The 26274-nt window shown below is 39.0% G+C and overlaps 2 protein-coding genes across 3 annotated transcripts in view; one reads left to right on the top strand and one right to left on the bottom strand.

Annotated features, from left to right (window-relative positions):
- klf8 (Kruppel like factor 8) overlaps nt 1-10972 on the top strand; it is a 30591-nt gene extending 19619 nt beyond the window's left edge. The window contains exons 3-6 of the mRNA XM_079486651.1: nt 1407-1869; nt 6246-6357; nt 7461-7603; nt 7763-10972. Of these exons, the coding sequence (XP_079342777.1) occupies nt 1407-1869; nt 6246-6357; nt 7461-7603; nt 7763-7944 (900 nt within the window). The 3' untranslated portion in view covers nt 7945-10972. The remainder of the gene's footprint in view (nt 1-1406; nt 1870-6245; nt 6358-7460; nt 7604-7762) is intronic.
- A 2393-nt stretch (nt 10973-13365) lies between these two features.
- klf5l (Kruppel like factor 5 like) lies at nt 13366-24198 on the bottom strand. 2 transcript variants are annotated; one of them, XM_079486010.1, is made up of 5 exons: nt 24148-24198; nt 23883-24001; nt 19127-19919; nt 18096-18155; nt 13366-14696 (listed from the first exon to the last, which is right to left on the bottom strand). In XM_079486010.1, the coding sequence occupies exons 2-5, from the start codon at nt 23997-23999 to the stop codon at nt 14518-14520; spliced, it is 1149 nt and encodes a 382-aa protein (XP_079342136.1). In that variant the 5' UTR covers nt 24000-24001; nt 24148-24198; the 3' UTR covers nt 13366-14517. The 2 variants fall into 2 exon arrangements, with proteins under 2 accessions (XP_079342136.1, XP_079342135.1); XM_079486009.1 differs by having other exon boundaries at nt 24092-24159.
- Between the last annotated feature and the right edge of the window lie 2076 nt (nt 24199-26274).

Genomic DNA, 26274 nt, shown 5'->3' with positions numbered 1-26274 from the left:
GGGTGGGGATGCAGACAGATTGAGGTGGCAGGGTGGAGAACTGTACAGACAGCAAGAGAGAGAGGTGGGTGGGATGAAGTGAGAGAGGGTAAAATGAGTCAGCTGATATACCTCCCAGTTTCCATGGCAACCGGAAGCCTTTCCCACCCACTCTCCCCCTTTTCTCTGTTTGGCTCCCACCCTAGCCCACTCGGCCGCTCTTTCCTTCCTTTCAGTTACACAACTCGCCTGTACAACCTCTGTTCTTACCTTTCTTGACTTTTTTATTAGCGTTGTTTAACTAATGAACTACAACAACAAATTATCATTAAAGTGACAGTTCACCCAAATATGACAATTCTGTCGTGATTTCAAGTTGTTCCTTTACTGTCGAACACGAAGAAAGATATTTGGAAGAATGTTAGCAACCGACAGTACTGGGGCATCATTGACTACCATAGTAGTAAAATTTTAATGATAGTCAAAGGCTCAAATATCTTCTTTTGGGTTTTTGGGTCAACTATCCTTTTAATGCTCATATAGTCCACATGTCACTATGTTAGCGCATGGTTAGCGTGCTAGTTTGATGGCAAACATCATATGCACCTGACATTCTTAGGAACTTTCACAAAAATATAAGAGAGCTGGAAAACTTCGAGTGAACCGCCACTCAATGGTGTGGCCATATCTTAAAATACCTGAGGTAACCTTTACAGCATCAATAGCGTTATACTTAGTTTAGATTCAGATAGATTTAGTCTGTTAAAGGCACAGTTCACCTAAAAATAAGAATTTTGTCATCATTTACTCACCCTCCAAATCTGTATACATTTCTTTGTTTTGATCAACACAGAGAAATATATTTGAGAAACAGTTCTGTTTGCTTTCCCAAAATATCTTCTTTTGTGTTCAACAGAACAAAGACATTTATAAAGCAATTGCATTTGCCAGGAGCAGTTCGGCCCAAACTAAACGGTGGTTAAAAGATATGCGATAACCGATGGGTTATGGTATCAATGCTGTTTACATATTTTGATGATGTGTTTCATGTAATAAAGCATATAAACCCAGTTTGGTTTATAAGTCTTGCTACTGAGGGAAATTACTTGGATTCAAACACGAATTCATTCACGAATGCAAGACAGATTAGACGTCCGATTTGTGCATGCATGTTTATAAAAGCGTGTTTCTGGGCTTGGCTGCGCTGGACGAGTGCCAGGTTCAGGCCTTCTTTTCTGCAGCTCGGAGGCCCGATCTCGCCGGCTATTGTTCCTGTGTTTGTGAAGCTGCTGCACAGCAGATCTGCATAATCATCTGCTGATCACTTTCTCTTCCTCCCTCTCCTAATCTTCTCCTTGCCCCGTTTGCTCGCTCATCCCTACCCTCGTTTTCTTCTCACTTGTCCTCTGTTTTTCCATCTTCTGCAGAAAGAGGAGCCGTTAGACGATTTTCCGGAGCCTACAGACCTCAAAATCAAATCCTCGCCACCTCCGCTGTGCGCCATCAGCACTCAACTCGCAAATGACGACCAGACGGAACCAGTGGACCTGTCTCTTAACAAGCCCCGCCCCTCCCTTCCTGTCGCCACGGCAACCTCGACCCACACAAACCTGCTGGGCCAAACCATCACAGCCAGCGCTACCATCCCCACGGTGCTGACGCAAGGCTCCATCCTGGCCTCTACTCAAGGTATCGGGGGTCAGCAGATCTTGCATGTCATCCACACCATACCCTCTGTGAGCATGCCCAGTAAAGTCGGACAGCTGCAGACCATCCCAGTGGTCGTCCAGTCCTTACCATTGGTCTACACGACCGTGCCGACGGACGGAGTGGCCACCGCAGCCATCACCGTGCCTCTCATCGGGAGCGACGGGCGGTCGGAGGGATCAGGTGAGACGCCCGTGTCCTGTTGCACATGCACGATTGTAGCTCTAGTGGTCTGTCTGTCTCTCTTTCTCGTGCTGTTCTTTAATTTAGTACAGCGCGCCGGTGTCAAGTTGCTGCCACGTGCCGTCTGACCGTTGAGCTGAAACTTCCAGGTTGAACTCTGTGCTTCACAACCACAACAACTTCATGTTAAAATATAAGTTGTTGGGTAAAGAATCGCGGGGGAGGGAGTACACGAATCAATTACTACAGAAAAGTACAGATAACCAAATAAAACAGTACTTGTAGAAGTAGCAGTATTCCCTTTTAAGAGTAAAAGTATAACAGTACTTGTTTTTTATTGTACTTAAGTATTAAAAGTAAAAAGATGAACCACGTTTATTTGTTTTGCCGTGCTGGTTTGTCCTAAGCATGGATAGGTTCGGTCTGACATTATGGTGAATTCTTATGTTGACACTGAGAAAGATTAATAAGCCTTTTTATAAAACTTTTCACTCTATCCAAACATTCAACTTCAATGTCAATTTAAAGGGATAGTTCACCCAAAAATTCCAATTCTGTCATCATTTATTCACCCCCGTTATTTCAAACCTGTATGACTTCCGCGGATCAAAAAAAGAAGATATATTGAAGAAAACTGGTTTCCGTACAGCTCCGGCACCCATTCACTTCTATTGTATTGTCACAAAACCAATGTAAATGGGTACTGTTAATTCTTCAAAATATCTTAATTTCTTATTCTTGTAATCATTCAGGTTCGAAACCACAAGAGGGCAAGTTAATGATGACAGAATTTTCATTGTTGGATGAACTGTCAGTCTAAGTTTCTCTTTATGCAAGTGTGCAACAAGTGAAAATAACAAAATGGTATTTACAATATTAAGAAAAACAAACTGTGTGGTGAAAAATTACATAACAATATAAATACACACAGACATGTACACCATATATACAGTGTGTACAATTTAACTATTAAAAATTTAACGTTATTTGTAGTTATAACGTAAATAATAGTTTACCTGTACAGATGATACACAAATTTGTGAATGTCCACTTTCAAGCACCTCATCCAGTGAACCTAAACGGATGAACTTTTACAGCAAATGACACTTTATGGATAACAAACGGTGAAAGCAGTTTACAATAATCAATACCAACATTTTGCGTTATAAACTCACGCTCAGTCAAAGGGATCTTGCGGATCATATCGAGACAGATATGAACAGTTCAGTGATTTATTATCTGAAGAGCTTTAACCGTATCTTTGAGTGAGTGAGCTGTTGAATCAGGAGACGGTATTGTATCTTACAGTCTTTTTTTCCAGCCGACACAACAGGTTCAAGAAAATATTCTGACGTCAAAGTACGGGGAACAACATATTTTATTATTAATATTATTTATATTAGAGTGACAAGTGATTGTGCTTTACAATGTAGTGACCTACACGTTTTACAAAATAAAAGTACTCTATTTTAAGTAAACTATTTTTAATGTCCACCACTGAGCCCATTCTAGTTATGAGAAAATACTAGTTAAACTCTTCATAATGTGCCATATATGCCCCCGTACGGGTGTGGCTGGAGATGCCTCACTGACAATCCATGATACGATTATATGAGATATAACAAAGACTGAGAGCAAATTATGTAATAAATGTGAGCAGGTATTAACTTGTTTTTTCCTGTTTTTTATCGTGGTTATGTTTAAATTTGGAGCCATCTCATCATTATATATATATATATATATATATATATATAGCTGCAGTAAATGCAATAATGTGTGTTGACTGTGTTCAAACATTGTCCATCTGAGTCATTCAGGTTTGAAATGACATGAAGTTTAAAACTTTTTCGAAAGCGGATAAAATCTTTTGATTTGTTACATTTTGTTCCTTGTCGTCCATGTTTAGATGAGCGATGAGCGACAGGGCACCATTACAACTGATCCTGTAGTCACACATGAGGAGTGGCATTGTTCAGCAAGAATGAACATATGACACATTGTCTCCTCTATTTAAAACTCTTCATGGTACTGCTGATCATCTGACCTTTATTTCTGTCGTTCATTTCCTTGCGAAGGTCACACCCTCGGTCTCGCCCTCTTACCGTTTTGTACCAGTGGCGGTTAGTTATCAGCGTACGGACACATTTTCCCCTCATATATGTGGACACGCTCGTGAGACACAAAAGACGATCGGAGGGCGAGGCTGAAGCTACCCTAAACTTTTAATGAAAATAGATAAGGAAGCAAATCTTACAGCGCTTTATCAGTCACGGAGGCTTTTGATCAAAGCGTTTTTTGTAGGAGCAAATGACAGTAATAACATCTGAATGGTATTTGTGGGAAATTGTTTACCCTTGTCAAGTACGGTGTCCTGACAAACATTCACACCCTATGTAAAAGGTTAAGAAACAAGTCAAGGTCAGAGAATGACTTATTCGGCTAATCGGATGTAAATTTGAGGCAGGACACAATACTTCACCTTGGCAGGCAGAATTTCCCACAAATGCCGTCACTCTTTTAACACTATAACTAATAAGCTTTCACACGTAGCTATATAAATGAACAAAACAGTGCAGCTTGGTTAAAAAGAACTGTGCTGCTATTTCTATCGGATCTTGTTGCTTTTTACGTTGTAATTGATAAAATGAGGCGAAATTTAACACTGATGTGCACTGATGGAGAGACTAGAGGCGTATCTATGCAACATAATATTATAGCCATTAATAAATGGGATTTTATTAAATGAACAACGTAGTACCCATTATTTTACGGTGGATTGATTATTATTTGTAAAAAACTAAGTTTTTGGTTGAGCTATGGTAACTGTAGAAAAATGATGGTTCATTTGTGGTTACCATGGTTTGGCTATACACAATGCTGAGCGAATTTTAACCCAGTGCTGGATCAAAAAGGCACAAACCAACAATGGGTTAAAACAAACCAACATTTTGGGTTGAACCAGGTTAATTTACTGGATAACACAAAAGTTGGGTTCATCCCTTTTGGGTTGAAAATAATGGAGTTGAAAAAGAGTGTATGATGTTGAAAGAACCTGTTAATATTTGTTTCAGAGATGTGTCATTATTTTTTATGAGCTTTTTCCAAATGCATGTTCCACACCCATCCCTTTAGAGCATAACGGTTTGGTCCGCCCCAGGTTTTCTTTTTATTTCCCTTTTAATCTCTTGGCTTTCAACCTTTCTGACAGACACGGTGCAGGTCTTGGACAGTAAGAACATCAATTTAATGGGAAAACTCCACCCAAGGATTAAAGATGTATTCTTACTGTATCTAACACCCTTAAGTCCAACCTCAGGGAGGCGTTCTCTTTTACTATCTTTTGGGTTTAACAGTTTGTAGCTCGACCTAGTCAAAAGCCTCGGATATAACACAAGAATCAGTATGGTGAATTATGTTTTTTGGGTGGAGAACGTCTTCAAAGAGATTGTGAAATGGATCCGTTTCTTTTGGACTCTGTATTTGGGTGGTTCAGAAGTGGAGGCCAGTTGAACAGGCCCATTTGAACCAATAATGTCCCAAACACCAGATCATTTCTCTAGATGCATTTCTTGTGTGGTTGTTGGGGTTGCTGGGAGGAAACTATTAATGAACCACCCTTCCCCTTTCATTTACAAGATAATCTTTGTATACTATGGAGCTTGTCCCATTCATCTACTCTGTGGGGGTTTAAAGGTCACATCAACAGAGAAATCATCAGTTTCCAACCGGCCACACCCTATGTCAATATCAAGCTTAAGTTTAACTTGCAGTATTTCCATCATTTTATTATGTAGCTTTTTTTCTCTCAATAATAAAAATTATTCTCATTTAAAATAGTCTGATGCATACTTGTTTCTGAATGTTATGTTGTTTGAATTAAACGTTAAGCTGGAAGACAACAAACAGCTGTTTTGAGGAATAGACCCAGTGCTCTATACATGACGCATTTCAAAGGGACGCATTTCAAACAATATCAGTATGTTAACTGACGTATACAGTGTATAGAGTTAGGTCCAAAATTCTGACACCACACTAGAAATCTTGGGAAATTTACCTGGAAATAAAAAGAAACTTACTATTGAACATTTCCTTTGTAGTAAAGGTCTGATTTTCTTGCTTTTGTTGAAGCATATAAGATGATTTTCAAATTCTCTAATCATTCTGGTAAAACATGAATCATTAAGTTTTGCACAATTTGTGGGGTTCATGCAAGATCAAGCAAATGCTGTCATTAATGTAGAAACCAATCCTAAATGCCAATTTAGTTCAATTCAAATTTCTGTGTTGAGATCATTTTCCTAGTGATCACAGACATTTGGACCTGTATATTTTTATAAACTAAACTTATTCTTTTACTTGCATCTGTATATTTTCAGTGCGTATAAAGCCAGGTTCAACCTCTCCTGTCGAGTATCAGACTGACAGTGATGCAGAGAGTGGCACAGAATCTGGATCTGCCTCTCTTAGCGCGCAAGGGATGGAAAACAGGTAAGAGTGGGGTCTCTTTAAATCTATTAATAAATATATTGGCAAATACATGTGTTTGTCTCGTAGTTTATTTTCCTAATAAATACCATCCTGGTCTAATGATATCACTGCACCACTCTTGACTGTTATGTAACCCCAACACACTGGAGGCCCATGGGTCTTCTTTGTGTTGATTATAAGCTGAATGCATCCTCTTCTGATGGGGGTGTTTGTGTGTGTTGCTGGGCAGGGTTCTCTCCAAACTGGGTGTAAACAATGTTACATAATTTGCGATGCCGTCACACCTTATAAACGCTTTTAAAGCGAGAGTAAAATGCAAAGTAGAGACCCAAGTGGCAGAGAAACAGGGCAGGATGGAGAACAAGGGGGTATTTTGCCGGTGTGTATAATTGCTTAGACATGTGGTCAAGTGATTGCGGGGAGAGAAAGAATTAGATGGAAATGAGTTAGAAGAAAGAGGGGAAAGGGAGTGAACTGGTTTGCAGCAGGGGAGGGGAAAGGAAGAGGCTAAGAGAGAGAGACACAGGAAGAAAGGAGGGGAGAGACATGGGCAAAAAAACACATCACAGGCGGAGGGGGGAAGATCGGCATTGGACTAGAAGCTGTCCAGCTGCATGGAATTTAGAGAGGCATTCAGGATTGCTCTTTAGCGCTCCCTGGTGGGTATGTTAAAGTATTGCCCCGGGTTACAAAGTTTTTGTTTCAGATTTTGTTTTAAAATATGAGATTTTAGTTGCTTTAGTTGTTTGATCTAGACTAGACTGATGAATCAAACAATGATTTTGAGGCTGGTGCACATGTTTGTCCAAACAATGTTAGGGTGAGTTTAGAAAATTCAGTTTGTAGCCACTAGTGACGCAGAAGAGACAAGTTTCTCCTTTAAGAAAAGAGTGTTGCAATGAAGTTTTTATTGCGTCACTTGATCACTATAATCCCGAAACGTCGGATGGATGAATCTGCCTTATTCATGGGGACTGTTCAGAATCAATGCACCTGCCTCCACATGTCTGAGTGCTTCTTTAATCTTTCAATTGTCATACGGATTTTGAAATGACAGAACTGGTTACCACACCTTCCATCAACGTGTCTCATCTTCTTCGCAGTACAAATACAGATGTGGACCTCCAAGCTGACCCAGACTCTCCAGACATGAAAAGAAGGCGTGTGCACATGTGTGATTACGATGGGTGCAACAAAGTCTACACCAAGAGCTCGCATCTGAAAGCCCATCGTCGGATACACACAGGTATGTTTTTTTATTGAATCCTATTGAATTCAGTGGACATATACAGGTTATAAAACCACACGAGAGCGAATACATGATGACCGTTATTATTATTCATAAGTCATTTAACTAGTTTCTATGTTCTGTGTCACATTAACTGATGTAACAATCCCTCTGCAGGTGAAAAGCCATACCAGTGTACCTGGGAAGGCTGCACATGGCGCTTCGCCCGTTCTGACGAGCTTACGCGACATTTCCGCAAGCACACCGGCATCAAACCCTTTCGCTGCACTGACTGCGACCGAAGCTTTTCCCGCTCCGACCACCTGGCGCTTCACCGACGGCGTCACGTCATGATGTGAAACTTGCTACCGACCGCCTTCCCCAGCCCTCACCTCTACGCCTTCTCCTCAGGAGAAACGCATGCCCATCCAGGGGTCCCGAGCGCTGTTGATGCCCGCCCCCTGTCAACCAACACCACAAAGGGGTGGCTCAATCATATCGGTTACCCCTTCTGGTCAGATCATGGCCACAGTTTTCTGCCATGCTTCCAGAAGCCACAAACCCACCCGTCCACTGTTGACCTCCGCCGCCATCTTAATGCCTGCTCATTAGCAGTTACTTGAAGGAACTATATAAAAGGCAAACTGCAAGCAGTACTGTTCACAGCAAACTGTGATGACTGGGGAAGGAACCTCTTATGGTTCTTAAAAAGGAAGTACAGGATATGGTTGGAGCAAAACATAATAGGAGATTTGAATACGATGATAAAAGAATATGTTTTTCTAACGTTGCATAGTGTTTATCACAACGTGTAGGTAAAAGATACATCTGCAGCTGCCTTGTTGAGTTCTTGCGTTTTATCAGAATATTTTATCTCAAATTTGACCGTTTTATCGTAAATTAGTGTTCACGAGATAGCTCTTCATGCATTTTAGAGTGTTTTTGTGTGGATGGAAGTTGGTGTAGAGCGTTTTGTGAAGACAGTTGAAGATGCCCTGTTTTAGCATTTTACTATTATTGTTTTTAACAAATCAGCTTTGGTGTGTTCTGTCTTTTCTTATATCTACCCTAACCGAGACGAGATGTAGAGGCAGAGGTCTGATGCGACTGTGAATTTTTGTACATTTTATTTCTTGATAGTATCTATTGTCTAAGCATCTTCCCCAAAAATTCAGTGCAAAAACAGTATTTGTGTTCGTCCATAGTGGTAACCGGATTAACACACGTCGAAAGACGTTCCTTTTCTTCTTCTAAAATGTAACCTTCAGATATTGTTTAATGAGGCTGTGAGCATTTTGGTTTTCTTTAAGAAACAACTCACAGGGAAACGGAGAGCTTACTTAACTGGTTTGTATGTGTACGAACCTGCGCGTGTCTGTGTGCACAAGCACACTTGCCTACTTCTAAAAAGGACATAATCAGAGTTCTAATGGAGGAGGTGTGGCGTAGGCGCATTTTGTTACTTCTAGCCCATCAGAGCCTTAATTGAAGTAAATGTGCAGATCTGATTTGCACAACAGGTTTTCGAGGTTCCTCTGGGTCTGATACTGGGATCCCCCTGGTTTTACGAGGCGCCCTGAAAACCCTTATTTGCACCTAGTTCACAGTGACGAAACATGTCTTAACATTATCTTTTGCCCTGGATTCACTTGAGTATGCAAAAACACCCCACCCCAAATGTTATTGATGCTGTTGATATACAGACTGGTCTGTGAGGCGAGGGGATGCATTATACCCCCCCTTAAGCAAGCACTCATAGCCATGGTCATAATATCAATCACTCGCAGCTGAAAACCTGTGCGCATTATGCATTTTTGGAAAAGCAACGCTTGTTCGAGTCCAGCCTTTGAGAGTTAAGTGCATGTGTGCAAAAGCTGCACGGTCTTTTGTCCAGAGAGCAATGCAATCTTCAGATTTTCTATCATTCTCTCGCTTCAACTCTAAAATGTTACCAAGCACATCTTTCTAGAAGAGTATATGCATTTGATTGCGATCCTTTCTTGTTTTTAACTGTTCATAGACATACAGACAATTAATGAATAATTAAAGAATTAATGTACATAATGTATATAATCTACAAAGTTCTGAATAATGTAACGGGTGGATTTCTATTTTTAACACTGACTAGATAATGTGAAATACTTTTCCTTTTTTGAAATGTGTTTTTCTTTCGACCCTTAAAATAAGTACCCAGTGTGTTGTACACCCCCCAGTGTGTTGCATGGAGAGTAGCTTTTTCTTTGTGACGTCGGTGAGCATGTCAAAAGCGGTGGTGCCCTGACAGACGTGGCCTATAAGCACTGATAATCCACATGAAATTCATGATGTTTGATGTCGTGTCGCACATACACATGGGGAGTAACGCTTCATTCAATCTCAAAAATGTACCTTCATATCTTAAATTGGAAACACTTCTAGATTACTGTAACCAATAACGTAAACTCAACCTCTTACCTGTATTCAAGTGCCCACAACGGATATTTGTGACCGCCTTGTCTATCTGCGCATGTTTGCTTACATCATCGATTAAAAAAAAGTGTGATATTTGCTCGTGAAAGGGTTTAGGTTTTGTGTGATTGTATGTGTGCAAGTGTGGTTATAATGAAATTCTTTAAACTTTCAGAATCATAGGTATTTTATATTGAATGCAGTAACTTATGGGCCAGTACTATATTACTCAGTGCAATGCAGTTATCATTATAACAAGGCAAGTAATTAATGTTATTTCTTTTGTATTTGTACAGAACAAATGTGTAAAGATCAGCAAGGAAAATGCGAGCTTTTTGATACTGTGAGAAATGGTGTTAAAAGTCAGTTTCCCCTGTACAGTTGTGATTGCCCACTCCTTTTATAGAATAAAATGTTTTTGGTGCAAATGTTTAAATATTGTGCATTGTCTACCCCGTACTTTAACCTGATTTTTTTTTTGTGGTAAATTCATGGTAACCGCAAATTTACTATTGTCACAATAACATCAGCTTAACCAGGATATATGTTTTAAACTATTGTAATACAAATGGACACCCAGATAGCAAAAATAGTTAATTCAAGGTTTAAGGATTTAATCGATGTTAAAAATGACCAATTGAACATTATTTCAACGTTAATAATTCAACACCAATCGAACATTCATTCAAATAGCACTACCGTTGCTATTTTGGGATTTATAAAAAAAGGTTACTGCACTTTTACCATAATAAAACCAGAGTTAACAAAGGGCCATACTACTCCGATGTCCCATCTGTGTACCTTTTAAAGGGACAGTTATCAAAATGTCACATGAATTGAGAATTCTTTTTAAAACCGTGTACTCAAAATACTACCTATATTTGTTTTATCTATTATTTTGTTTGTGATACTAAATTAAATCAGATTCTTAATCAATTTAATATTCAGTGTCTTTCCTACTTGAGCATTTGTAAATGTGCTTACCCACCCTGTTGCCAGATCCGTATCAAACTAGCCCTATGCCACTCCCCAGAAGCTATTAGAATATCTCAAATATTGAATATTAAATTCAACATTAATTCAATATTAATTCAATTTAATTACACTGTAAAAAATTCTTGTAGAATTTACAGTAATTTACTGGCAAAAAAAGTTGCCAATAAAGTTCTGTAAAAATGTTGGTAATTACTGTAAAATGTATTACAGTATAATACTGTAAAGCAAATTAGGGTTTGTAGGGTTTTTACAGCAACATTGAATTAAGCAATATTTTGTAATTTTACTAAAGTACAGTATTTACCTGGCAATAAAGTTGCCAATAAAATCCTGTAAATATATTTTACCGCAACTGTATATGTTATCCAGGACACATAAAACACACTTTACTATCAACGTTGAAGGGGCAGTTCACCCACAGATTGTTCTAAACCTGTATAAATGAGTTTGTTTCGCTGAACAGAAAAGGAAGATATTTGGAAGAAAGTCAGTAACCATACCGATCTAAACCCAACCCCCACATTTACTGCCATAGTAGGGAAAACTAGAGATTAGATCTGTTAAGCTACTGGATGAGATCTTTTTAGCTACTGACATTCTTCAAAATATCGCCCTTTGTGTTTAGCAAATCAAAGAAATTCATACAGTTTTGGAACTATCTGAGGGTGAATAAATGAGGACAGAATTTTCATTTTAGGGTGAACTATCCCTTAAAACTTACAACTTTATTGGAAATCTATAAAGATATCTGAAATGACGTTTATTTGAAATGACTGTTATAGAAGTAATAATATATAAACTCTGTTATTGTATATCATTCCATCTAATCTTAACAATGAGATGTGATTAATACAATTCTTTCCACATTAACCCGCGGAATATAATAACCAGAGTTGAATTGCACAACTCGCGGATCTGGCAACCATGGCTTCTGTTATGGCCTGTCCTCCAATGGCGCCCTCTAGTGGCGCAGTTTTGTAACAGCTCGTGCCCCGTCCAATCATGTTGTATTATATCATATAACATATTCTGCTGTTAAAAGTCATCTTTTATAGTTAGATCAATCCAGTTATATCAAGTATGTGGCTGTGTACTTTAAATATTTTCTAATTTGACACAGAAAGAGTTGCATGGCATGGTCATCAATAACCGATCAATAACCCATATTCCATCATTGTACTCACTCAGGACTTTAGCTCATGTGGAGAGATACTGTTTGTTTGTTCCTGGAGTTATACTACCACATTGGCTGAAGCTTTATGGCCCTCACTTCTCAATGTGATAATCATTAACATTCACCCAGAGACACGCTGACAAATGCAAAGAGTTTCCTCTGGTTTTGTGGGATGTTCAGTCATAACAGTGAGATATTTTCTATGACATGCCATTGCCTATTCACAATATTTTTATTTTGTTTGCTTTGACATTTGTTGTGATGTGTTGGTGTTGATGTATGAAATAAGAAAACTCTGTGAGCCAGAGTTATTTCTATTAAGCGGTTATAAACTCGGGGCAGGTTATAACCGGATTCTCTTTGCTGAACTAACACCACAGGCATGAGGAAAGGCTTAACATCATGGTATTCTCAAAAAACAAAGTTATTTTTATTTTTCTTCTGAACTGTAGCTCTCACCGTGTTGCTTTTATTCTATTCTATTCTATTATTCTATTCTATTATTCTATTCTATACTGTACCGTAGTGAGAACAGGGGTGTTGCCCCACCATTAACAATCTTATTGTATGCTGGATTTCATTCAGTAAATTATCTTGTCAGACGGTGTAATTATTTGTTTCCAGCTAAGCTAAACGCTGATCCCCACCCATTTTAATTCCTTTGAAACTTGCAGCTATTTTTCAGATCATTTACCAGTTGACTCACTGTTTCAACACAAGCACATGTTAATGCCTTAATAGGACAGGCGTGGTTCAGAAAAGTGAATTTTAGAAAGTTTGACATTACTCACAGGCGTCGTATATATACAACAATAAAACAAAGATTTTTCCCTCTCCTGATACATAATATATTCCCTGAGAGGTTTTGTTAAACCAAGGTTATAGCAATAATTAACTTTAAGAGGTCTAAAAGCAATAAATCAAGCTTTTAATAGGCTACTCTAGTCTACCAAGTTTATGAAAACTATTGTCTATGACTATATGATGCAGAAGTGTAAACAGATTCGTCTTGTTTTCATCTTGTCATTCATTTGCTCACATATTTGACTTATGAATCAAGGCGATATATTCAAATCACGTTCCAGTAAAGGCACATCATTCTTGACTCTCAAATACAGTGCATGTGACGACATAATCACGCTATAAAACACTCGACAGCACGCAATGTGATTGTTCTTTTTATTCGCAAAATTCTGTACTCAAACAAGAAAATACAAAACGGTAAACCGATCATTACATAGGACGCCAGATCTACAAACTTTATTCACCCACATTCAAAACCAACCTGACAGAATCCCATTTGTTCATAATAAAAAGTATAAATCAGCAAGAGAAATATATTTACATGTATTTACATTATCCAGAGTTGCCTTCATCACTGACGTACACGATAAAGGGAACTTGAGAACTCTTAAAACAGTGTTTACAAACCAGCAAACAGCCCGACATCACAAAGACATCCGAATCAATGCAACTGTCCACGGCGAATACGTTTGTTCTTTAGAAAGGTCAGGGACAATTGTGAGGTTTCAAAGTCTTCTGTACTTTCTTGTACAATAGAAAAGTGATTTTTTTTTAAAGGTTGACTGTTTGATACGCAAATGTTGCATTATTTTTATTGTCTTAATGCTAAATAGATGTGAAGCAACATCCAGTATTCTTTTGGCACACATACTCAAATTAACCCTTGGGTTTTGTGAATGTACATCCATCATCCATTTTTTCCACACATCTTTCAAACAGCCAACAGATCCGAGCCATACTTTTACACAATCCCATATAGAAATGTATCCATGGATACACAACTGTGAGAAAAGCAAACATCGGGTTATTCAGTTTTGTATGGTAGAACCCAAAAGCAAACAATTTGAGATTTTCTATGGGGTGGGGGAATTCCATACAACTATGAAACTATGTTTTACTACATAATGGAGGTCGCACACTCAAAAATGAATGAAACATTACCTTAGATTCATCAATTCAAGCATTACATTTCAAGTTATTAGGAAGACAAAGTCCAAAAGGAATGCATTTAGAAATTTAGAAAAACAAAGTCAAGTATTCATGAATTCGCAACATGTTTTCACATTCATCTACACACACACACACATACAAAACATATGTACAGTACTATACATCCTATTTACGCTCTTTCTGTGATGGTCTCGTGATGTCCAGTCCTCTTGAAGAACATACGTGTGGAGTCCTGGAGTGTAATTGGCAGAGCTTGTACTAGCATATCGTATATTTGATCTTCGGTTAAGAATGACTGTGAAATATCAAGCGATCAAATGGCTGAAAGTACAAAAGTCCATTAGTTTTGGTGGCGCTTCATGTGCAGCGCCAGATGGTCCGAGCGAGAGAAGCAGCGGCTGCAGGCGATGCATTTGAAAGGCTTCGCCCCCGTGTGTTTGCGGTAATGCCGCGTCAGTTCATCTGATCGGGCGAAGCGCCAGTCGCATCCCTCCCAGCTGCATCGGTACGGCTTCTCACCTACGAAAACAAACAACACATTTCGTTTTAGATGATACAAGATGAAATCTTTCTATATTTAACCTGCAGCCCATCTTCAAAATGACCACATGAAAGAATAAGACTAGACGTTAATGAATGAAGTCTGAATTAAACCAGCCACAAAAACAACAAGCACTTATTTTAATCCACTGTAATCTTTCACCGTCCGTGAATGTCAGACGCATACAAAGTCCAGCTTGAACTTGCAACACTGTGTGTGTGTGTGTGTGTGTGTCAGAGCATTTCTAAATGGCAGTTATGAAGGAATTAGACGAGTATGTGCTTGTTGTTTGGGTAGTAATACAACTCCCATGTGTAAACACGGAAGTCATTTACATAGTGCTTAACACACCAAGATAAGATCAGACATTGTGAGGTTTGCCACAGCGTTGAATCCTCAAAAGCTCAGTGTGTTCAGAATAATGGGGGTCACGGCACACAGTCAAACAAACGTTTGAAAACACCACCACAGAATTCAAATCAAACCCATGACCTATATGTCATGATTTATGTGTGTGCATGATAAGAAAAGAGAGAAAGTTGTATAGATTTAAGTGTGAGAACTTAACCAAACGAAAGTTAGAGACTTGACTGGCTTTTGAACTGACAAATGTTAGCAGGTGCTTCTGTCTTTTAATGTATGATATGAGTTGAACATCCTGATTGAAAGCTAACAGGCTTTATTGGAAACTGACGCCCTGAATGAACTTTAACATCATGAATAGGGAGAATTTACAAGCTTTAAATATTTCGGTAACAGTTTACAGTTCATTCATTAGTTAACATGAATCTGTTATTATCTTCCTGTTTTTATCTAATCTTCCGCAGGCAGGGGATGGATGGGGCTGTGTGTACCGACCCGAACACAGAACTTACAGAGTTTGCTTATAGCCGCTGTGAGACTGCACAGCCACAGCATTAGAATTCGTCCGGTTACGAGTTGTTCTATTATTTTTGAGACAATATTTTAAGGTTGAAAAACTACAAAGTGTTCCTTTAAAAAAGTTGCCTTGATGCTTTGATGCTTTCTTTTTTGACAAACCGCACTGCTAGTTTGGCCCGTGTGCAAAATGAATATATTTTCCTGTATATTAACTGCCAATATAAAACATCATTTAATCTATATTTGAAAATATATAGAATGATACAATGTTAATATATTACCTAAGGAATTACATATAATGTAATAATACATAAGGAATTGCCACTTATCATATGCATAAAACGGAATTGAAGGGAGACAACCAAATGCTCTTCTAACAAGCCGACAAAAGTGTCTTGAATGAGGTAAAGCTCCCCTATCAAACACTTAAGCTCGTTGGATCCATGTTTAAGGGGCCAACAAGCTCAAACAACTGAGAGAGATATTATTTGGTTAGCTGGTGGTTGTGCAACGGCTAATCTGTTATCACTAAAACTTTTTACTGCTCTCACACACACATAGACACAACTATTATAAAAATGTGGAAGTTGAATGTTGCCAACAGTGTGTGCTCTGATTTATTTTACCATTGAACTATAAATTCATATAGTCAGTAAATTAGTGTATAACTACTATTATTTTATCTTCTAAAAAATCAAACATGTTTGCCATTTTAAGCTGAGTTTGGAAGACATCGCATGGTGTAGGATCCACTTCGACAATGACCAGCCAATAGAATTAAAATGTCTCTCCATTCGAATGTCGGCAAACGTGTGATGTCTAGTGCTTCATAATAAAAGCCGTATTTTATAATTCAGCCTTTTCTTGAAGTCAGACAATCACTCTATGACGTTACACAATAACTGCAAGCAAACGCACACGGACACTCATAAAATCACCAATGCAGGAGTTTTATCAGTGGCTTCTGTTTGAGCAAGGTGGGCAACAAGTTCAATTACAGCGATAATAGAGGCTTTCACAAACGAACCAATTGCCCTCCAAGCAATTTGTAAAAAAACCCTTATTAGCATGGTGAAAGAGATTTCCCTGCCTTCAGCTATCGTTTTTAATACGAGGATAGCTTGTACCTTTGAAGTATTCATAAGAATTCCTAAAAAGCATGCTTTGATACGCTCCAGCAATCTGGCAAATGTTTTTCAGAACCTTATACATAACCCAATCTTTGCTCACTATAGATTACAACATTTTTACAAAAGTTTTGCGGGCTTATTTGTTTTATTGTTTTCCAGTAGTATAGTTAGAGTATATCCTGGCATACTTTCCCAGACTGAATTATTTCCTTCTATCATCTTCTAGAACACATCATTCCTACAGACATCAAAATTACACGTGTCATCAACCTGTTCTGACTTTCATCTAAATATAGAACGGAATGTTCTAGCGCTCTTTAACCGTCGTGTGTCAGTGTTCGGCGAGGTGGTCTCGCTCCCAGCCCCCAACATCTTTTGAAACACAATGTCCACCTGGGAGACGACTACCTGTCTTGTGTCAACATAAACATAGCATGTTGATGGACAAAACGCCGTGACGGAGGACGTGATGAATGTGCGACACGCTTGGAAAACAATATGCATTGCACAACAAATTTATGTTCAGTTGCATTCAGAGCTGTTGTAAAATGTGGTTAAAATGATTTAATAAGCCATAAATAACTAAAAGTCAAGCATTTAGCGCCCTGCTTCATGTCATGCTGAAGAACCGCCTTTACCCGCCGCAGTAAAATCCCTCTAACGCAGGGCCTCAAGTGGCTTATTCATTTTGTTTCACCAATGCTTATACTTGTTGGGCTGCCGCACCAGCTGCTCCATTCCCAGCACACCACATGGGAAGGAACCTGCCGTCTGAACTTCAATGCATTCGTGAATACACCACCGGGCACTGGAGGGCTGGCACACAACAATAGTGACACCTCGGGCTAAAGGGAATCCCTCTGCACTATTTGTGTGACCACCCCGAAATGGAAAGCAAAGAAAAGGACGAAATAGGCGGGAAAGCTGCTTTTATCAGCTTAAAAAAATGAAGTGTTAGGTGAAGGATTTGGGTTTCATTGTAAAGTGTGGTGGGATTCCGGTGGGTTTCGTGTTACGGCGAGCCGAACACGGTGAAACTGCCGAGTTCTATTCTGGCAGCGGTGTACTCCTCCTCCCCCAAACGCAGACAGAGAAAGCAAGAGGAACAGGTTTTTCCTCCGCCGCTCTGCGATTTGCCCCTCGGGAAAGCATGCAGGGCTTGTACAGGCATGCAGACACAATGTGTATAAAAGCATGAAAAGAGAGACAATTAACCTCTCCCTCCGCCCTGTTCTCTGTCTTCCTACGTCTCTCTTGTCTTTAGGCTGTCGTCTCGATACGAGCTGCTGCCAGATTTGTGGCTTTTGTCTTGATGTGTTGCATCAGGCGATAACTTCAAATATTAGAGAGATTTCAGTTTCTCACCTGTATGAGTCCTTTGGTGCGCTTTAAGGTGAGAGCTCTTCGTGTAAACTTTGCTGCATCCTGCAAATTGAAAATTGGTTGCATGTTAGATCACAAGCTTATTCAAAATCTATGCCTGTTTTAACAAAGTGGTTGCCAAGTATTTTTCATATTTTGACGAATAAAAGTTTAAAAACATTCTTCAATATACCAAAATGATTAGAAAAGTAGAAGAGGACATCAGGAATATAAAGCGATACTTCACCCAAAAATGAAAATTCTGTCATCATTTACTCACCTGCGAGTTGTTCCACATCTGTATACATTTCTTTTTTCTGATGAACATAGAGAAATATATTTGGAAGAATGCCTATAGCCAGACAGATTTCACCCCTCATTGACTACCATAGTAGGAAAAACTACAACGGTAATCAAAAGTGTCCCAAAACTGTTTGCTGTCCTACATTCTTCAAAATGTATTATTTTGTGTTCAACAGAACCAAAAAATGACAAAGTAATAAAGACTATGGCAGTCAATGGGGGGCAAAATCTGTCTGCTTACAAGCATTCTTCCAAATTTATTTCTCTGTGTTCATCAGAAAACATACAGATTTGGAACAACTCGAACGTGATGAGACTGATGACAGCATTTTCATCCCTGTCAATGTCAATAATAAGCCGTCACTGCATGACCTTATAAGACAACTATTGATTATAGTAAAGTAAACCAAGTAAGTTTGCATTCATATTGTCCCCACTTTTACTACACATCTTTATATACATTTAAGGGATAGTAATTGAAGATTCTATCTTCAATTATTTACCTTAAGTTGTTTTAAACCTGTACATATTTCTTTGCACGCAGAACACAAAAGAAAATATTTTCCAGGAATTGGAACCTAAACCATTCTGGAGCATCATCAACTACCACACTAGTTTTTTCCTACTATAGTAGTCAATGGTGCCCATTTTCATTTTTGGGTGAACTATTCCTTTTAAATTCCTTTGTAAAGGTAATCCACATTGCGGCTCTTTTTTTCACCCACACTAACCTTGAAAGTCACAGTGATGAATCCTCCTCTTCTCTAGCTCAGGATTGTTCCGTCGGTTGTATCTGGGTCCTGTGAGGACTCCCTGACCATGGGCCATTAGCAATGAATGATGAGTCATCTGTCCAGCCTTCATTCCGATTCTGGCCTGGTACGGCGGGGGACCAGGGATGGAGGTAATGAGCTCTGCCTGGTTCTCCGGACTGCTCGGCTGGGAGTTGGGGGGCGATGGAGGCAAACTGTGTGGCTGTGGTGACATGTAGAACGGTTCGGGCATGACAAATTCGGCGGATTGTGTTGTCATGGCCACATTGTTAAGGTTGAGCATGGTCCTGTCAGAGGCGCCAATGCCGTTTATAGCTTGGCTCTGCGAGAAGGTCATGGTGGTTAGGTCGCTACTACTGATGGGCATCTGATAGGCCGATGGTTGATGAGGGCCAATGTGGAGTTCATCTGTGACGCTCATGTCCGGTTTGATGAAGAGAGTGTTGACTGTCTGGGGCACGCTGAAGACAGAGGTAAATTCGGGGAGCGCCTGAATGCTGCAGGATTCTTCCAACCCTGGCTCGGTTTTGATGTGATGCACCAGGGGTTTGTTGGGACGGTACATGCCCGTGCGGAGGTGTGTGGTGTTGGGCAAGATGACGTTGATGTTGAGGCTGTAAGGAGCAGGCTTCTCATCTGCAAAATACTCATCGACCACGGATGCACTGTCTCGACGGTACTTTTTGTCTGTGATGGTTGGGGACAGCATTAGGCCACTTATGGGTAAATATTTGTCCATCTCCATTCGTGTCTGAAAGGAACAGAAGACGATTATGAATCTGCAATACCGCTTGAATAACTAGATGGTTCAAATGATTTTGACTAGTAAATTCGGTGAGGTTGATTAGTTCCTATTTGTCCTAGTGTCCTATTTTAGATTTATTATAGATTTTAGGGACCGTGTGCCAATTGGAAAGCTGGTTGCATCTTTACCCTATTCAAGTGAAAATATTTGGCACGAACACACAGTTATTGTCTTTAAAGTTGTCAAAAGTTGATTTGTGACTCCGACGCCTGGTACAAGCAGTAGGAGAGCATATTGCCTGCTTTAACAGTGTACACAAAGCAAAGTTCTGCAAGGCTCCAAGTGTTCCACTGCCACACAGGGTAAACAGACACCTCATAGGTGTGGCAGCCGTGTAACACAAAGCAAAACCAAAACACTGACATGCGATAGCTGGAGGAGATATGGGCACAAACAATGTACAAAAATAGTACACTGAAAAGAGCGCACACGGGAGAGCCATTCAAGAGCCACGGTGCTGTATGCTCCAGATACTGATAAGCAAGGGAATTTTCGCACTACTAACGAATAAGATTTACCAAACCAGTCAATTGGCAAGTCAAATGTCCCATGATGAAATGGTTAGCGCATGCAAAAACCTGAACAACCAAAATACCCGCGTCTTCAACAGTCCACATCTGAAGTTAAGGCAAGCCGTAATGACATGAGAAAATTAAGAGATCATTCCAAATTTAATTTATACAGCATTTGTAGGTGTAGTGATTTTTTTATTTTGTGCAGTGTTTTGAGAAACATTTATAAAATAAATGTTTTATTATTATTATTATTGTGGTCATTCCAGTCCAGTGTCTGTTGAATTAAAATAAATCAGGAGTGACAAAGTCATCCAACAGCAACGTGAAAGACTGACAGCACGAAAAGACACATGAAAACTGTGAGAAAAAGGATATCACATAATGTTTTTGAAACATTTACTAAGAAAATATAGAAATATTACTGTTGTATTGCTTAGAAGTGAATATGAACTTGAGTCTGAACCAAAAAACAGTTCACAATCATGTTCACCTGTTTCTCCAGTTAGTCAAGTAAATGCAAATAGAAGATTTTATTATAAATTTGGAAGAAATAATGTTAGTAGTTCACAGAATGAAAATAAATTGAAAATTGTTAAATCGGACAAAAAGTTTAAATGTCTCTTAATTTTTCTATTTCATCTTTTTCTGCTGCTTTATGTTTGCTAAAATAATATATTAAAGGTAGGGGAATACAAAAGTACCACTAGATAAAATCATATTTAATTTCTTACCAATTAACAAACTATTAAAAACATTTTTAATATCAGCATATACATTTAATTTGAGTATTTGTTGTATTCCCTGTTGTTTTATTTTGACAATATGTACCTGATCAGGCATGAACACCACAAGTTGGTGCTTATAATATGTTATCCCAGCATGACAATAAGAAAGTAAATCCAACTTTTTGTACAAAGCCAATCACATGTGCTTGTTTGATTCTATTCTATCATTCTGTCTTTATTTAACATTGTTATGAAACATTTCGATGTTCTTAAACTTCAACAAAAAAACTTAGACTTTTGTTTTAAAGGCAACTGCTCTTATTGTTAACATCCTTGCATTCATTATATTTGATAATAAACGCTCCACCGCAATGTCCAGCTGTCTGAAGTGCCAGCTAAGTCAACAACATGACGTGTATCGTCAAAATCCCTTTCTTTGGCAACCCACCATTGCGGTTTGACGTACCTTGCAAACATCTTCGTACCTTCGGGTAACTCATACCCTGACATGTGAGGTCATGTACTCACAGGGAGTATACAACAAATGCTGACATCTCTGCAACATTTCATATTGCTCTAGATGAGATGCTTATTACAGACAATTTCTCTCTCAGCGTTAACATCAATACCACCTTCATGCCAGCGTTGGAAAGTTTAACAAGGTAATAAACGGAAAATAGCTTTTGTTTTCACGTCAGACCTGGCATCCATACCGCACCTGCTTCCAGTCTCAGGCACAAACAGGCCTTGTGTTGTAGTGGCATTGACAGCGATCACCTTTGGTTGAGGCCTCTTGGCTTTAGAGACCCGGTTCTTACTCACAAGGTTCTGTTCTTCGCATGCGGTGTGAGGAGAAGAAAGGCAGCAGGTGAACCCTGGCCCAAGAACTGAGTTAATGATTGAGAACATTTACAACTGCCAGTTATGTATTTCAGGGGCCGATAACGGCTTGGAGACGGAGTTAGACATAAAAATAATCCTTGACATAAATTTGTATGCAGGTTTCCGTGTTGTTCGGTATTTCGGCCCTCAAATGTTCACTGACAGCATGGGTCGCTTTACGAAGCTACAAAGATCTATCCTATTCACTCTTTGAGAACGTGTGTTTGTGGAAGGATGTTATTGAAAAGCAAATAACATTTTCACGAAATAAATCTATAATATGTGTCTCCTAAACGGCCCTGGCTGTTTTTAATCCGGGGTTCACGGCAGTTCAAAGACCTTATCCAAATTACAACCGAATTGGTCTTGCCTCTGAAATGATTGTCCTTTATGGTCAAAAGGAATGCAAAAAGATGAAGATTTGTCCACAGATGCCCATAAAATGGACTGATAGGCTTCTTGACTGGAGCCACAACAGCACAATTCATGTGAGGGCAGCAGAGAGAGAAAACAAACCTTTGAGACTAAAATGATGTTTTATGGCTTTGGGGGAAATAGATAACAGTTGTTTTGGCTTTCCGAAACAGCTAAAGAAAGTGTCTGGCTGCTCTTGAAGGAGACGCAACGACCACGATGATTTCTATAAAGTGCAGAAAATGACTGTGCAGGGGACAGGCATGGCACCATTATGTACTCATTACTCAGACGGAGAAGTACTTCTCTTTAGATAATGTTGTTAAAATGATCCCAAGTCGTAATAATTATAACATTAATTAATTTTAATTTAGCGTAAAGACCTTAAATATCAGGTACGTGCCATGGCACAATTTACCCGGCAATTAGTAGGCTTTAAAGACGTGCGTTCCCTACAGCACATGAGGTCACCAGTAAGCTTCCCATCACCAGCCACATGAGGTGTCAACGACAGAAGCCCATGTGAAACTTATAGGCTGTTCCCTTCAGTTTAGCCAACAGCATACGACGTTTTGAGGAATTGCAACGGGGTCATCACCAGTCGTTGGCTATGATAAGAAGTGTTGGTGGGAATCCACATTACGATCCCATACAATCCAAAGGAGAATGCTGGATTTTGTAAATCTGTAAATCTTTAGAATTCATCATCAAAACGGGAAATATGCCATTTTGGACATATATAGGCACTTTGAAACGAAAATGAAAGCAATCAACACAATTTTAAAAAACGTGTATGTCTCTTAACCAGACAATGGGTTATATGCGTTAGGCTGTATACATTTTGCATATGACGTTTATTTTCACTGACACTCTTAAACTGACATCACTTTCACCATAACTGCCAACTGTGCAGTGATGTTTATGAGCACTTGTTTTCGTACCGAATAAATAAATAAATAAGCGAGCATATTTCAATAATATGTAATTCGCGCTGTGTAATAGGCCTAACCAATAATTTATGATCACAACATTTGACACGCAACGGCTCGTCATAAATCCGCCATTCAGGTGAAAGTAACAACAGCAAATCGTGGCCCCTCGTGAGTGGATGTAACGCGCGCGCACCTTTTACCTGCCCTAGAATAGGTGCTTGCAATATTGCCATTATTTGATCAGCCATATTTCAATATTAAAGCCTGCTCATAATGATACAATTTATCTTTTGTTTCTGTTCCATATATTATATTTGGTGCGTTTATACAGGCAATTAAACATTGCAATTTTTTTGCAGTTTTCCAAGTCCGTTTTTAAGGCAGGAACCAGGGCTCCTGTCACACCTGGGACATTTCAAGTGCATTAATTGCGAGTCTCACCGCGGGTTTAACGTCCTCGAACACCGAGTCCTCCGGCCCGTCCGCTCCAGACATCCTCACGGGCTTCAGCTGCGTGAAAACCGCCCGTTCTTCTGTGTTTATTCCTACACTCGCCATGTCTATGTCAAAATGTCGACAATTATATCAAACGCTTATTCCTAACCGCGAAAACACATAAATGGGATTATCGTAAACGTCCTTGCACGTACATCCAGACGCGCGCTGTATCCAAAACCCTCCCTGTGTGTCAGTCAGGTAGACTTACCTGTTGGAAAGTATCGCTTCGGGGACGTGTAAGAAACGACTGACACGTGTTTCCACCAATCAGAGAGAAGACAGGGGCGCCTTGTCCAATCGCGGTGGCAGTAGGCGTAGCTCACCTGAGGACTTAGAGGCGTAACCTTTCTGCCATCATGCGCGTTGTACAGATGTTATCGCTTAGTTAACAGTTTAATTCGGATATGTGCTTATTTGTTTCTAAGAAAGGTGATTGACATTTGGGGTGACGAAAGGGCTATTAATTTAGCATTTTTAATATAGGGGCAACCGAAAACGTTTAGATCTGTTTAAAACGCAAAGCTTGAGTTTACACGTATCCTCCTCACTGTCTTTGCAAGTATAGTATAAATACACACGTTTCTATATCTTATTACTCTTAAAAGATAACGTTTGAGTCACTAAATGAATGCATTTTTAGTCTCTGATTGTAGCTGAATAAATAAATCAAATAAACACAATTATGTAAAAGCTGATTACGTACACTGCACAACATAAATAGCACACACAACATCTGCCATAAACATACCCCACACGCCTAATATATTAGCCATTGGTGTATATTGAAACATATCCATTGGTTGTATTATGGTAGGCTAATATGCAATTGAAAAACCATTTCACATATGAAACCGTTGGCCTAATTGTTTTGTCTGAACCATATTTCAGGTCAAAACACATCTGAGCGTGAATCTCTGTTCTTTTTGCTAAAGAAGCACGAGCGTACACATAGTTTCATTGATGAATATATGAAGGTTCCAAAATGAAATAACTCAATAATCAAAAATCATGTTTATATTGTGTTTTATTGTGTTAGTTCGCTGTATTCTGTTTAGTGATGGCTCAAATGAAAACAATCCAACTACAGTTTGAGTGATATTAATGGGAATGCACAATAAAAAAACCTGTTTTGCATCTTTTTTGAGTTATCTCATTTTGAAACCAAACTCTCTATATGAAAGCGATAGCCCCATAGCAGCATGACTTTCTTCACATTCACCACAGTAACATGGCAGCAGGATGAGAGAACAGATAGGTTTGAAACTGGATTGGCTGCATTCCTCATACTTTATCAAACAGCCTGGGGACGAAGGGAACAGACAAAAACAGATGTGGGCACTGCAGGTGTAACTGTTTAAGGCAAATCTCTTGTGATCTGCAGTCGTGTCACAGGTAAGACAAGGTGAATATGATGCACAGTTTCGCTTATATTCAGGGCAGTGCATGTGAGCTGAATGCTTTATGCAATGTTTGCATTATGCATTGTGTAATGTCAGTTGCATGTTACAGAGAGGTGCAACATGCATTGCAAACCAAGTCTAAAAATTAGTTTAAATTACTTTTTACCCACGATTGGGGCAAATGGCACAAACCAACATATACCAATAAAGTATGTTGGGTTGTTTCAATACATCAAATTTGAAAAAAATGTTTGGGTGAATTTAACCCAATGACTGGCTTTGTCCGTTTTTGACCCAACCGGACCCAACCCATTTTTTAGTGCAGATGTAAGAAATTTTTATCGGATCTGATTGACATTTATGTAATTTCACCATATTATATTTGTGATTAGGTTAACAAAGCTTGGAAATAAGGGATTTTGGTGACAAAAGAGGCTGTAGATAATAAAATCAGTCAGACCGAAAGAAAAAAATTGGTTTCCATAAATCTGTTCCAAAACATTTCATGCAACTTTCTGCATAATATCAACTTGCAATAGCTGATACAAGTTTACAGTAGTTTGATTTATATAGGGAATGTTTCCTTTTCAAGTGTGGACACTGAGACACATGAGGAACTACATATCAGTCTGTTGTTGTCAAACCTGTTATTGTTTCAGAGGTAATTGAACCGATTTAACTCTTCAACTGGGTAACTAAACATATAGTTTACTCAAAAATGAAAATTCTTTCAATATTTAATCACCCTTTTTCATTTCAAACCTGTACTACTTTTCTTTCTTCTGCAGAACACAAAAGAAGATATTTTGAAGAATGTTGGTAACCAAACAACAATTTCCCCCATTGACTTCCAAAATATCTAGTTTTGTGCTCCACAGAAGAAACACATTCTGGTTTTGAATAACATACGAGTGAATAAATGATGACAGAATTTT

Source organism: Barbatula barbatula, assembly GCF_947034865.1.
Source record: "Barbatula barbatula genome assembly, chromosome: 22".
NCBI lineage: Eukaryota > Metazoa > Chordata > Actinopteri > Cypriniformes > Nemacheilidae > Barbatula > Barbatula barbatula.
The sequence above is the reverse complement of the archived record's forward strand: the minus strand, read 5'-3'. Positions and strand labels throughout refer to the sequence as shown.